The following is a 13,666-nucleotide window of genomic DNA, read 5'->3' as shown; positions in this document are numbered from 1 at the left end:
GCAAATGTATCACTACCGTTTGCAGCGATAAAGGTTTTGTTGTGCCCGTGCAGCTTGTGAACGACTCTACTGCAGCAGCCAGCAGGTAAATATATGACAATTAACAGAGTACACTAACATTGGCTACACGTAAAGTACAAAAATGACCATGATATTACTATTTTGTCGGACATGTTCCACGTTATATTATGGTAGTACGTACGGAAACCTCTGATGTACCGTGACTACCATGTAGGCCAAATGTGGTGCATAAAAACATCACCCAATTCCCTATTGGTCCACTAATATAGTTCAATTGAGGGAGGGAATGGTTGCGTCTTAAAGGGGTGGTTGATTATGATTTCACTGTTCTAACTTTAGTTAGTGTGTAATGTTGCTGTTTGAGCATAAACAACATCTGAAAAGTTCAAAGCAAAGGAAGATATTTGCTTTTAAAGAAAAGGACTACAACAAACGGCTGGTATGAACTACACGACATAGAGAGCCTAAGTCCCTCCCCTTCCGGTCGACCACCATGGGACCTTATTTCGGAAAAATATTGTATGGTAGTCAATGGCGAGAGACAACAAATATTTTGATCTCGTTTGAATTGTGCCCTGAATTACACATATGATGTTTGTCAATTTAAAAGATACATTTTAAAGTCAAGAAAGTCGCAGTTTGATGTAAAACTGTTGAGGTATAAGACTGTGAAAATACGTAATTACAAAGACTACAAACCCAGAAGGCGCACATGCGACGTCATACCTTTTCTCTCAATGAATGAAGCTAACTTTACTGAAGCTAACGTCTGTCATTTTTTCTATAGTCTTACATTATAATCCTAACGTTACGCCGTCATGCCTGACTCGTGTTTTGAGCCAGAATACACACATACGAGCAACGGATCTTGTGACGTAGGCTACATAGTGCGAGACGAGAGATGTAGTTCATCGAGCGATTTTCACATACAACTAAACGTTACTCTTCTGTTTTATGACAAACTGCGACTTTCTTGACTTTCATATTTACCTTTTAAATTGACAAACATCATATGTGTAGTTCAGGGGACAGTTCAGACGGAATAAAAAGATAAGTTATCTCTCGCCATTGACTTCCATACATATTTTTTCCGAAATAAGGTCCCATGAGCCGGAAGCGGAGGGGCGGGACTTAGGCTCTCTATTCCATAGACATGTATAAAGGCTAGATGGCTTACCGGCGCTGAGAGCCAATGGGACCCGACGACGTCACACGGCGGCCATTTTAGGACAGGTCCGCTCGTCCAGTTATAACATTAAAGTCTATTGTGCATGTAGTGCTGAAATAACTATATCTTGCTCAATTTTCAACCGATTTTCAAACGGCTTGGTGTGTCATAAACCATAAACGTCAGGGATGCGGCTATTTAACTGCATACTGCATACATTCAAAACGTGAAGCTACAATTTAAACATCGGCATCAGCACAAATCATAGCCACGTTAATAAGGTTTGTAATAAACCAAACCGTTTGTAAATCCGTCAAGAATTCAGCAAGTTACGAGCATTTGTCACTCACCTTCCGTCCACAGCAGCAGGGAGCAGCTGCGCAGTCACCTGACCTAAGATGGCCGCCAAGTTGACGACACAGCTGACTCCGCCTTGAGCCATCTAGCCTTTATACATGTCTATGCTCTATTCCTGCTGGGTTAGTGACATCACCAACCCTAAAATGTACATAAACCCCGCCCCCGGGAACACGCAGTCCATGTTGAGAAGAGAAAAGGTTGTAGTTGTAGTATACTTTATTGTTTTTTTTCAGGAAATTTGTCTTGGACTCAAAGCTGCATTTATACACAAATACATACAACGTATGCACACACAAACCAATAAAAAGCTAAAATCTATAAGAGCATTACCCGACTACATTACTACATCTTGCTATTTAACATATTAATAGATACAGGAATAAATAACTTTTTGTAACGGTTGCTCTTTATATAATGGGACTCTATACCGTCTTCCTGATGGTAGCATCTGATACATTGAAAATAAAACATGGCTTGAATCACTCACTATTATCTGTGCATTTAAAAAAAATCAGCGATTCGTAAATTGATTGAAGTGATGAGTACTCCCTTACACCCATAACTTTCATTGCAATTTTCACAAGACGAGCAAGCTGTGATTTGAATTGGACCGTAAGATTGCCATACCAAGTTTGCATCCCATAATTCAAAAGACTACCTAAAACAGCATAATAAAATAATTGCATAATTCTCTGATTTACACCAAACAGCCTAAGTCTTCTTAAAAAATACAGTCGTTGTTGGAATTTTGAACAAAGATAATCAATGTGGGCTTTCCAAGTAAATGAACGATCAATGATCACACCTAGATACTTATAGGTATCCACCTCCTCAATGATATTATCATAGATGATAACTGGGCTACCTAATATTTTTGGATCTATTATCATTTCCTTCGTTTTTGATACATTTACGATAAGATGATTTACATTGCACCACCGCACAAAATTCTCAATTTCAGACTGATACGCTAATATATCTTGATCTTTCTCTAGGAGACTCAATATCACTGTGTCATCAGAGTATTTGATAATATAATTTTTCTTATTTATACTAAAACAGTCATTTGTATAAAGAGTAAACAGAAAGGGCGAACATACGCAACCTTGAGGCGCGCCAATACTAATAGATTTAACATCAGAGAGTGTATTATTTATTTTTACATATTGTGTACGATTGGTTAAGAAAGAGAAGAGCCACTTAATGATAAAAGGGTTTGCATTGCTTTTTACAAGCTTACCCAGGAGTAACTGCGGCTGAAGCGTATTAAAAGCTAAAATCTACAAAGAGCAGTCGTGCAAAAGCATTAGATGTTTCTAGATGTTGAAGAGTCAAATGAGTGATAGTGTTACTGTTAACCGCATCAACAGTCCCTCTTCCCACCATATAGGCAAATTGAAATGGATCCAATAATGAATTTACACTACATTTCAGTCTCGACATCACATACCTCTCCAGACATTTCATAATTACAGAAGTTATAGCAATTGGTCTAAAATCATTATTATCAACAGCACCTGTTTTTTTAGGAACAGGTGTAATAATAGTCTTTTTCCATAACAAAGGAACCATATGACTGTCTAGCGATTGCTGGAAAATTGGACACCAAACTGGAGTTAATTCTTCTGCACAATCTCGTAAAAGATAAGCTGAGATACCATCTGGCCCAGTTGATTTCTTAGTGCAAGTTTTCCGAAAAAGAGAAGTAAGTTGTTGTATAAGAGTACATTTGTGAGTCAGCTCAAACTTTAGCATCCATCTTTTCACATGCAATAGAAAGTCACTATCTGTGCATCTCACAACAGTTCCTATACAAGCGATTTATAGATTATCATGACAGAATAGTAGGCGGTTTAAAAGCGCAGCCATTTTTTACAACGGAGGTCTAATGGGAGTGTCGCAACTATTTCTCTCTGTGGCTCTGACACATACGAGCTCTTGAAACCCCGCCCTCTGCAGCAGCTCATTTGCATTTAAAGGGCCAGGCACAAAACGGTGCGTTTTTGCAAACCCTCAAAAAGTGACAACTTTAACATGCTATATAAAAATATATGTGGGGTATTTTGAGCTAAAACTTCACACACACATACTCTGGGGACAACAGAGAATTACTTTACATCTTGTGGAAAGGGCATTTTACCACCCCTTTAAAACTTTTAGCTGACTTGTTTCCTCGCTGACCACAAGGCAATGACTTGACTTTGCGCACGAAGATAACGTACTGATTTCAGACAGACTTGAGGCAGCATAACGGTTTAATGATCTACAGCAAAACAGAGAGAGCTTTTGTAAAAAAAAAAAACTTTGCGTATATTTAATTACTACAAAAGTAATTTCTAGAAATTACATTAAAAGTGGAAAATGTTCGTCAAAAATGTGCATTAACAACACTAGGTTTAAAGGATAGTTCGCCCAACGATGTAAATTCGTTCGGTCATTAATTAGGCTACATGTTGTTCCGAAACCTTGAGACTTTCGTTCTTCTTCGGAACTCAAATTAAGATATTCATGAAATCTGAGAGCTTTCTGTCCCTTCGTTGACAGTCCACACAACGTTACCACTTGACGCTTCAAAAAGTTCAGAAAGATGTTGTAAAACGAAACCATATAAATTTAAGAGTTTAGTCCAAATTTTCTGAAGAGACACGATCGCTTTCTATGATGAATGAGTCACTCGTTATAGGGATTATTCACCGAAAAATTAAAAATTGTAAGATTTTTTGAAGAATATGGATAAGCAGTTGATGGGCCCCATTGACTTCCATAGTATGGGGGGGAAATACTATGAAAGTCAATGTGGCCCATTAACTGGTTACCCACATTCTTCAAAATATAATATTTTGTGTTCAGCAGAAGAAAGAAATTCTTACAGGTTTGCAACAACTTGAGGGTGAGTAAATGATTGCATATTTTCATCATGTTTTGGTGAACTATCCCTTTAAGGCAATGATATGCCGCCACCTATTGGCAGTTCATATTTAAAAGTAGGCTATTATTTCCTTTTAGCTGAGGGGCTGAGAGAGTGACGAGGATTGAATGCTGTTTTTGATTTTGGTCATGATTGTAATACTATTTTTCTAATAGTAATAATTTACTTCTGGATATATTTTTGATTTTGCAATAAACATTATGCTATATTAGATCGAATTTTGGTTACTTTTAATATATAATATATATATAAATAAAATGAAGAACTAAGATGTTCATAATTGGACTATATATATAAACACATAATATTTGGTTCAGATATATAATGTTATTCCGGCACCATCTGCTGGTCATAGAAGGAAGAAAACGTTAAATCTATACCATAAAAAGGAGGAACTAGCACAGCCTACAAACACATGGCAAAGCATTATGAGAATAACTGAAAGATTTTACAAAATTGTATTAAAATATAGCACAATAATTCACATAAACCTTCAACAACTGTCCAACAAATGTCCCTTTGAAGCTTCTCATTCTACTAGTTTTGTCCCCAAATAGAAGGCAAGCCGAGCAGTAAAATAGGTTAAAGTGCATAAAGACTAGAGCATGTGGTCAAGGTGCGAGCAACCGTTTAAAAAAGACAAAGGAAACACAGTGCATGCAAAACATACACACAGACTTCATCTATGGCTTCATCAAGGACTCCAGTGTTATTTTTCTCTTTATCATTATCACAATTTGTTTTATTGTGACTGACTAGCTATCAGAGGTAATTTTATTATCTGGCAGTAGCAGTAAACAACAACATACAGTATACATGTCCTGGCGTAACCACAAGCAGGTGTTTTTGTGATCTCCAGGCTTTTCTTTCAAAACATAGTTGGGTATTTTCCCCCTATATCTTACTCTATGCATGTGCAGAATCATTTATTCTGATTAGCCTGAAAGAGTAACATGTTTGTGCATTGTGTTCATAACCGTTTATCGTGTACTTCTATCTGACTTATGCTAGGTTCAAACATACTCCGTTTGAAGTGCTTATTGTACGTGTGCGGTGCAGAAGCAGCACCAGCTCATTCTGCTATCACGTGTGACGCGTTTGCAGTGATCAACTGATTGCGGCTGCATACCACAAACACAACATTTATTCATTATTTTAATTTCAAATTCAAACGTTTGTTCAGCAATGCGATTCTTTTTGTACACAGTTCAGTTATACAAGCCTTCATTGACACATTCACATTCAAACGCACTAAATTTAAACAATGTATTATTCAATTTATTACTATGATATTCATATTAAGTTGCTCAAGCAAGTGGCAAGACATTTAAACATACTTTTCTTATGTTAAAATCACAAACATTTTAACCTTCCGTGTGACACCGTCATTTATAAATGTGAAAAAAATGCTATAGTAGCCTATACTTTCAGTCAGATTAATCAGTATACTTGAAGTGTGTTAATGATTAGTTAACTTGAAGTGTAACTAATTTTGTACTAAGTATATTTTAGTTGTAATTAAATAGTAGAAAAGCATAACTTTTTAGTGTATTTAGTGTACTAAATTGGAACACCTTCAAGTATACTTGGTATACTTGAAGTATATGCCTGTGTAGGGACTTATTACATGCTTGATTAGTGATATTAAAGTGTACTTTTTTGGGGGGGGCGTTTTCACCTTTTATTAGGATAGGACAATAGTTAGACAGGAAGTGAGGTGAGAGACGGGATCAGGAAAGGTCTACAAGCCAGGACTCGAACTCAGGTCTCCCGAAGCACATGGCGGCGCACTTGCCCACAAGGCTATCGTGACTTTGTCTTCAATTATTAGATAAGTATAAAAAATGATTAGACAAATAAAACTTACCTATACTTTGTACAAAATACTATTGTATATATAATGTATTTTGAAAGTATACTTTCAATGCATTGTTACAATGATCCATTTCCAGTACACAATTAAAATATATTTTAATAAAGTGCAAATAAATACACTTTTAAAAAATAAACAGTATTTTCACTTCAAGTATATTTTTCTAAAATATATTTTTAGAAGCAATTTTTGTTCGTATACTTGCAATGTAGCCTACTATTGAAAAAGGGAATACCTGTATTTCAAATACAATAAAATATACTTTTTTTTTCAGGGTATATTTCAAATACAATAAAGTATACTTTCTTTTCACTAGCGATCCCCTTCAGCCAATGAAATTAAATCTATTTGCTGTGTGCTTGAAATTTTTGGCAACGAGGAAGTGAAGGAGACATTAGCACATGTTAGGCCACATGCTGCCAAGGCTCCAGTTAATTTCAGGCTAGAAAATGCATATATTTTCCATTTAAAAAAAAATATCATTGTACGTCCTCATGTGTTTTCTAAAGTTGTTGGTCCTTTTTAATGCAAATCTTTGTAAGAACAATAATTCAAATACCATAAGCACCTAAATAAAAATAAAATTAAAAAAAGCTCTGCGAACGGAGTATGGCGAACCTGGCGTAAGGATGCATATACAATACATGTTTTCACCTGCGCTCTGCCACACATCATATATCATACCTTGTCATATCTATAATTCAGCTGTGTTTATAAGACACTCACCGTCTGACTAGGTGAAACTAGTGGCAAATGGCTCTGTACCCACACACGCTTACCCACAACTTATGGAAATCAATGAGAAAACTCTTGCCCAATGGGAACCTGTTTTACACTAACACAACACTAATGAAATTCTTGTTGATTCTTGTGAAACAATTCTACAGAAATATTGTAATCTTCTGATTTAGGAGCCAGATTACCTCCTAAAGAGATAATTAGCAAGTGTGTAATGCCATTGCTAGTGTTGCATCAGAAACGTTTGAGTCATTGTGAAGGTTTCAAGATGGTTTGCCAGACGACCATCGCGTGCGAGCAGGAACACCTCAAGTTTTTCATGTTGACAGTGAGCTGTTAGATAAAGACAAATACGGAATCTGTGGTGAAAAATCCTGATCACATCGCAAATGGACAAAAACAATTTCATTTAGAATTAAAATAAAATTGGAGCACTGCAGTGATTACATATTTTTGTATGCCAACCTGGAACCCTTGACAAAAACAAATAGGATTTTTCATTTGGCTTTTGGATTATTGCTTGCAGAAAATAAGCTCTGTAACCAACAAAGGTTTATGATTCTTACATGTTTTGTTCATCATGATTATCTTCACAAATAAACACAACTTGTATGAATTTTGAAGCCTAAACACACCTGACAGAAGTACAAAGCTAACCGTATAAACGAACTACACCAAAGCCGTATGTTATCAACGGCAACCGACAACTCTTTCAGTCTTTATTTAAACACATTTTCCCTGAAAGTTTGAGGTTTGCAAGAGTGTGAATATAAACACAGGTTCTGCATTATGTTATTTCAGGCATTTATCCAAAAAAAACAACAACAACAAAAACATTGACTTAAAGACTATGGAAACAGGAGTGCTAAAACTCATGTATAGGGTTTTTTCCTAGAAAATATGTCATTCCTTGCAACACTCTATTAAATGCAGTAAGCATTTTGAATACCACACGTGAAATCTAGAAATCACAATCACAGCCCTAGACTCAAAAACAGCATAAAGGGGTCAGGGGAGCGGAAATGCTATCTGAAATCATCTCAACTGGCAACCATTCTGTGTGTGGGTTTGTTGCCATGGCTTTAGAGGGCCGGGCTTCGAGGCTGTCGTTCAAGGACTAGGGAACAATTTACTGGTTAAAGTCTTCCCTGAATGGATTTGAGATCCTGAACTTGAACTCCTATCCAGCCAAAATACCAGATTTTGGGACTGTGCAGTTCTGAAGATCAGGGTTAAGTTTCTGTTCTATTCCTGTTTCTTCACATATTTGACACACTTGGTAAAATTAAATGGATAGTTCACACAAAAATTGTCATCATTTATTTAAGCCCATGCCATTCCAAACCTGTATGACTTTTTTCTAATGCGGAAGACAAAAGAAGATATTTTATAGAGTAGACCGATTAAAAAACACTGAAAGACATTTATCAAAATAAATAAATGTTTTATGTTTAAAGTCGGCACAAAACGGATGCTGCGATTAGACTTTTCTACACGTATATCCAAGTGAAGCGGCTCCTCAAACAACAAAAATGTAGGGCGGGACTTGATTTTGTTCATTGAGTACAATTTTTGATAGGTGGGGGTTACTATCTTTTTAACTGGAAAGAGATGAGTAATATTTTGAATGCATTAAACCTCAAAGACCATTAAAATCAGTTCAAGAGGTCTCTAACTCCCACTGGAAATCCCTCAACACACATTCTGAAAGACTGATAAACTGAATTTGACTTCTCAAACATCTGAGCTGCTGGTGGTTCTCGCTCTGCTGATGGACAGTTTAAGTGTGTCCTTGGTGGATCGGACTTCCTTCGCGATGAAATAGTAGCACAGCGCATCCAAGCAGCAGGTCACATTTGCAATGTTCATCGACACCTGTATGAAGAAGGCGATGTTCTTTTGTTGTTTGCAGTCTGCAATAAAGCCATTACGGACCAGATACTGCAGGAATATGGCTATGTGACAAGGGGTGAAGGGCACTAGGAAGGCGGCTAGGCTGCTGTAGATGATTCTCACACCAGCTTGCCTGTTGGGGTTGCTGCTTTTTGAGGCTTTGAGAGTACGGATGCTTTGAATTGAACAAGCCACCAGTATAGCGGCAGGCAACAGGAAACCAAAGATCTCCAGGCACACAATTATTACAGTGCTCCAACCATTCTCAGAGAACCCGTGGAAACAAGTGAAATTACCCTTCGCTTTATCCCGGAAAGTGTAGATAGGTGAAGTCGCTGCCATAACAAACACCCAGATTAAAACGCAAACAATCAAGGCGTTTTTTCTCGAACGCAACTGCTTGGCGCGAAACGGGTGGTTTATTGCAATGTATCGGTCTATGGCTATGCATGCAATTGTGTAGATGCTGCCGTACATAGCCACAAAGTAAAGGCTTTCTAGGAAAGAGCAAAGGAACTTCTTGTCTTCATCCCACTCGTGGTATGCCGCGTGTATTTTGAAGGGCAGCGGCAGCAGCAACAGCAGGTCCATCAGGGCCAGGTTGGTCATGTAGATAGTGGACTCTGTCCATTTTCTGAGCAGCCGACAGAACACCACCAATGCCGTAATGTTTAACAACAAGCCGAACACCAAGATGGGCACGTAAATCACCAAGTCCAACTTCTGCATCAAAGTGTCCACATCTTCTGTTGAGCAGTTGTTCATAGTGAAACTATAGAGAGGTACGAAAAATAACACATACGTCTTTGTGAAATTTTCACAGCTGAAATGTATAATCACATGCAGAATCATTAGTCATGCTTTCTTTTTTCACTTGTCGATGCAAAAGGTTATATTGATTTGTTTATGTTTTTATTTAAGATTTCAGAATAAAGTCTTTAAGAATAAAAAGAGCAACTCTGCAGTGTTTTGAATAGGGAATGTTGTGAATGCAAAATGTATTTTTAAACCTGCCTTGCTCAAATTTGTAAACACAGAACTGCACATTTTTTAAATAAAGGTTAAATATATATATATATATATAAATATAAAAAGTGTGCTTTTTGTAATCTCACATTTTTTGTTAAAAATATATGTGGTTTTAGATCAGGCAGAAGGAAGTAGCATTTAGAAAGTACCTTATTTCTCATAATGATGTTTCATATTTTGGACACATCAAACATTTTACAGGGTTTCTATTCTTCTTTTCACTTTGAACAAGTTTCCACTCATTTAAAAAAAAAACATGATGTCAATGTGCTGATCATAAACATTTATTTACTCTAAATGATAAACCCTTCATTTTATTTGTAAAAATTATTTCGGATCATACCAGCCGCCACAGAATGAGGCAAATAAAATTCGGTGAAATTGTGATCTGACTCTCTTGCACTCTTGTTTCATATACGGTAGTACTCAAATATTAGCAAGATTAATAAATATAAATATATTGCTGCAATCAAAAAGCACTTTTCTGCATTAAAACTCATAATATTAATATTTACTTTTATCATTATAGTAGGCTATATATTGTATCACTGGTTGATTGACAAAATTTATATAATAAAAATGTATGTACACTTTCTTCAGCGGACAGATGAGCAAATGTAATGTGACAGTTTTGTGCAATTCATTGAATTGTTCTGCGTATAATTGTTGCCGCTGTCAAGTATTTTCTTACCTTAGCTGATGACTTCAAAGTATCATTTCTTCTAGAGTGACGCTGGGGGTAGTTTTCCGTGGTATACACTCATGAAGAAAATCTTTGTTATAAGAAACAAAATATGTCCGTTAGAAAAAATTGGAAAGGAAATGGTGAATGTGAACTATAAAATTACAAAATACGCCCAATTTTGGACACATGCTGGCAAACACAAGCACACACAAAACCTGCATTAATCTCACAACACCCTTAAAGATTAGTGTACGTACGTTTGTGATACGTACCTCTGCTGCCAAAGATCAGCAATATTTTCTCAAAGCAATAAACCACAAGAACAAAATCCGTTGAACATGACCTAAGCAGGACAAACTGACGGATGTCTTTTTTTCTTCCAGCATTATCTATGAAATGCAGCCATAATCTTTAAGCTTCCCTCTCACGCATGTAATGTCTCTGAATCGTTAAACCTTTTAGACATTTCGTATGCTTCTACATCTATGCCTTGAGACGCATGTCAATAAACCACAGTCTTTCCCCTTTTTTAGACGTGGGCTGCATCTCTCACGAAATCATGTCTGGTGCACAAAAGCACCTTTACTTGCAGTCACGTGAGGGCTAGTTATGTTCCACCTGTACAATAATGAATAGGTGGTATTTACATACTAGTTATATTACTAACAATGTATCATACAGCTGTAATAATATTTTTCCACACACAATGAACCTGCTAGCAATTTTCTAAACTTAGCTGGAAGAGAGACTACATTTACTGAAACTGTGCCTCTGTGTAATCTCTAAACTGACTTCAATCAAATGGCTATGACCTATAAACACACACACACACACACAAATAAGAATCGCTGAATTAAATATGGAGTGTCTTACCAGGATGATACTTTCCCCTAAATGCTATAAGCACTTCTGTTTTCAGAGGTTTGCCTGTGACCACATCCTTGCTAAGAGAAACATGGTACTTTTCTGATATCTTCCTGTTAGCCTGTCAGTATGGCTACTTCATTTTCTCTTAGTCAGTATAATTACAGATCATATGGGTATAGTTGATGTCAAATGCTTTTGGGAAGTTAAAATGCCCTGTGGTGTAATATATACTACTTTATTTTAAACAGCATTTTATACTCATTTACAAGTATAATGCATGCGGCTTTGGTGAACTCACGCAAGACTATTCTTTTAAAATGCATATCACACAACAAGAGCATTTCAAATGAATGTGAAAGCTGATTAAAAATTATGATTTTTTTTTTTTATCAGTGTCTCAAATGAATCACACACAACTAACCAATGATCTTTTTTTTTTTTTTACTGACGTTAAAGTTAATGATGACTGACGGGAAATGATTTATAAATGATGTGTTTGAAATATGTTCACTGAAGGACAAAAAAAGTTGGAAAGCATATACGGAAGGCAAAGAGGATCATTACAATTCAGTGGAAATGAGTTTTGACTGTTTTGGGGGCAGTACATAACTTGGAGTATAGATACTTTAAAGTGCAATGTAATGCTGTTTCTCAAAATTGTGTTGCCTGACACGACACATTTGCCTGTTCGTGCTTGGTTTCAGATAAAGATGATAACATAGAGTGATTGTTTCCAGAGGAAGAGAGAGAATTAAGTTGTTCGCTGATTAAATAATCAATCATGATTTAATATTAAGCTGTTTTCTTGATTTGCAGACAAAAAGAAATTGAGTTTAACATCTTAAATGCATATAATAGCATACAAATAAAATATGTGTATTGTGTGTTTTAAAACTATAATGATTACACTGATCAAAGAACTTACTGTTGATTTGCTTTGTAAATTGCATTTATTTAAGAACACAACTCAAGGAAGTACCTAATTGTTTGGTAAACATTTATGCACAAACAGGTTAATAAATCATATATCGGCTATACCATATGGTCTCAACCACAAATGATTGGTCAGGAAATTAGCTAAATTTAAGCAAACGTGCTTAGAAAACCACTGCTGTCTCAGAAAAACATCAAAGACAAGTTTTTGGTAGGATTTGGGAAGTTGTGCGTGGAGTGATGAATCACAACGAAACACGAGTTATGGTGATTCTCCAGAGCGGTGTCTTCGAAAATCTGCTGAGAAATATAATGAATGCTGGCAGGGTTGAAAGTTAGGACGATTCTAAGGGCCCACGCACTTTTGGGGCCCCCAGAAATAAATTTTATTAATGGACTGAATGCAACCTCATTCTTTCATAGGGCCTAAAATTGCTAGCGGCACCCCATGCAGGCTGCTGGTATGTGAGATGCTTTACTGTTAAAAGTAATTTAATGTTTTGGTGTACATGTCAATATTGCAGAATCGCTTGCTTCCCACAAATGAAAAGTTGTTATCTAAAGAGGAATTATCAGTTATTTTTCAACAAATGCGCTTCTGTCCATATTGCATATAGACAACCAAGAAATGGCTTGAGAACAAGTCCATCAGGCTCATGTTTTGACCTGATCAGAGTCCAGATTTGAACCCTAGTGAATGTTGGTCTCACATTAAACTCAAACGAACTTTCAGCTATGAACAGTTTGAAGCCATTAACATTGAGTGGAACAACACTGACTCTTCTTCCTGTAAAAACCTGTTTGCAAGATTACCCAGATGGCTTGGTCCTGCATGCATGTAAAGAAAACAAAGAGGAGGCTATTCCGGGCTAAGTTACTTAATATTTGTGCAATCCTTCCTAATTTCCTGACAAGTGAATTGTTATTAAATTGGTTAAAGACCAAATAAAATAGTCAAGACCATTAAAAGACCAACAGGCCTACATTGTTTAATTTTATTCTGTTTTGCCCAGGAGATGTGTTTTTGACATTGTGGGACATTTTTTTGGTCCCAAAATAAATCAGTGATGTTTTGTGAAAATGTAAAAATGCAAAAAGTTTTCTGTGATAGGTAGGTTTCGGCGATAGATAGTCGTTTGTACTACAGTATAAAAAAATATGTAGCCTACA

The 13,666-nt window shown here is 36.4% G+C and overlaps 1 protein-coding gene across 2 annotated transcripts; it reads right to left on the bottom strand.

Moving 5' to 3' along the window:
- Positions 1–6,854: 6,854 nt before the first annotated feature.
- Positions 6,855–11,691, bottom strand: LOC306998877 (G-protein coupled receptor 55). 2 transcript variants are annotated; one of them, XM_079613256.1, is made up of 3 exons: positions 11,570–11,691; positions 10,703–10,784; positions 6,855–9,754 (listed from the first exon to the last, which is right to left on the bottom strand). In XM_079613256.1, exon 3 carries the CDS (start codon positions 9,745–9,747, stop codon positions 8,824–8,826), a length of 924 nt encoding a protein of 307 aa, XP_079469382.1. In that variant the 5' UTR covers positions 9,748–9,754; positions 10,703–10,784; positions 11,570–11,691; the 3' UTR covers positions 6,855–8,823. The 2 variants fall into 2 exon arrangements, with proteins under 2 accessions (XP_079469382.1, XP_079469383.1); XM_079613257.1 differs by lacking the exon at positions 11,570–11,691 and adding an exon at positions 10,969–11,323 and having other exon boundaries at positions 6,861–9,754.
- Between the last annotated feature and the right edge of the window lie 1,975 nt (positions 11,692–13,666).

This window comes from Phoxinus phoxinus (genome assembly GCF_949152265.1).
Source record: "Phoxinus phoxinus genome assembly, chromosome: 5".
Taxonomy (NCBI): Eukaryota; Metazoa; Chordata; class Actinopteri; order Cypriniformes; family Leuciscidae; genus Phoxinus; species Phoxinus phoxinus.
Note: the sequence above shows the minus strand (reverse complement) of the source record. Positions and strands in the feature narration are given on the sequence as shown.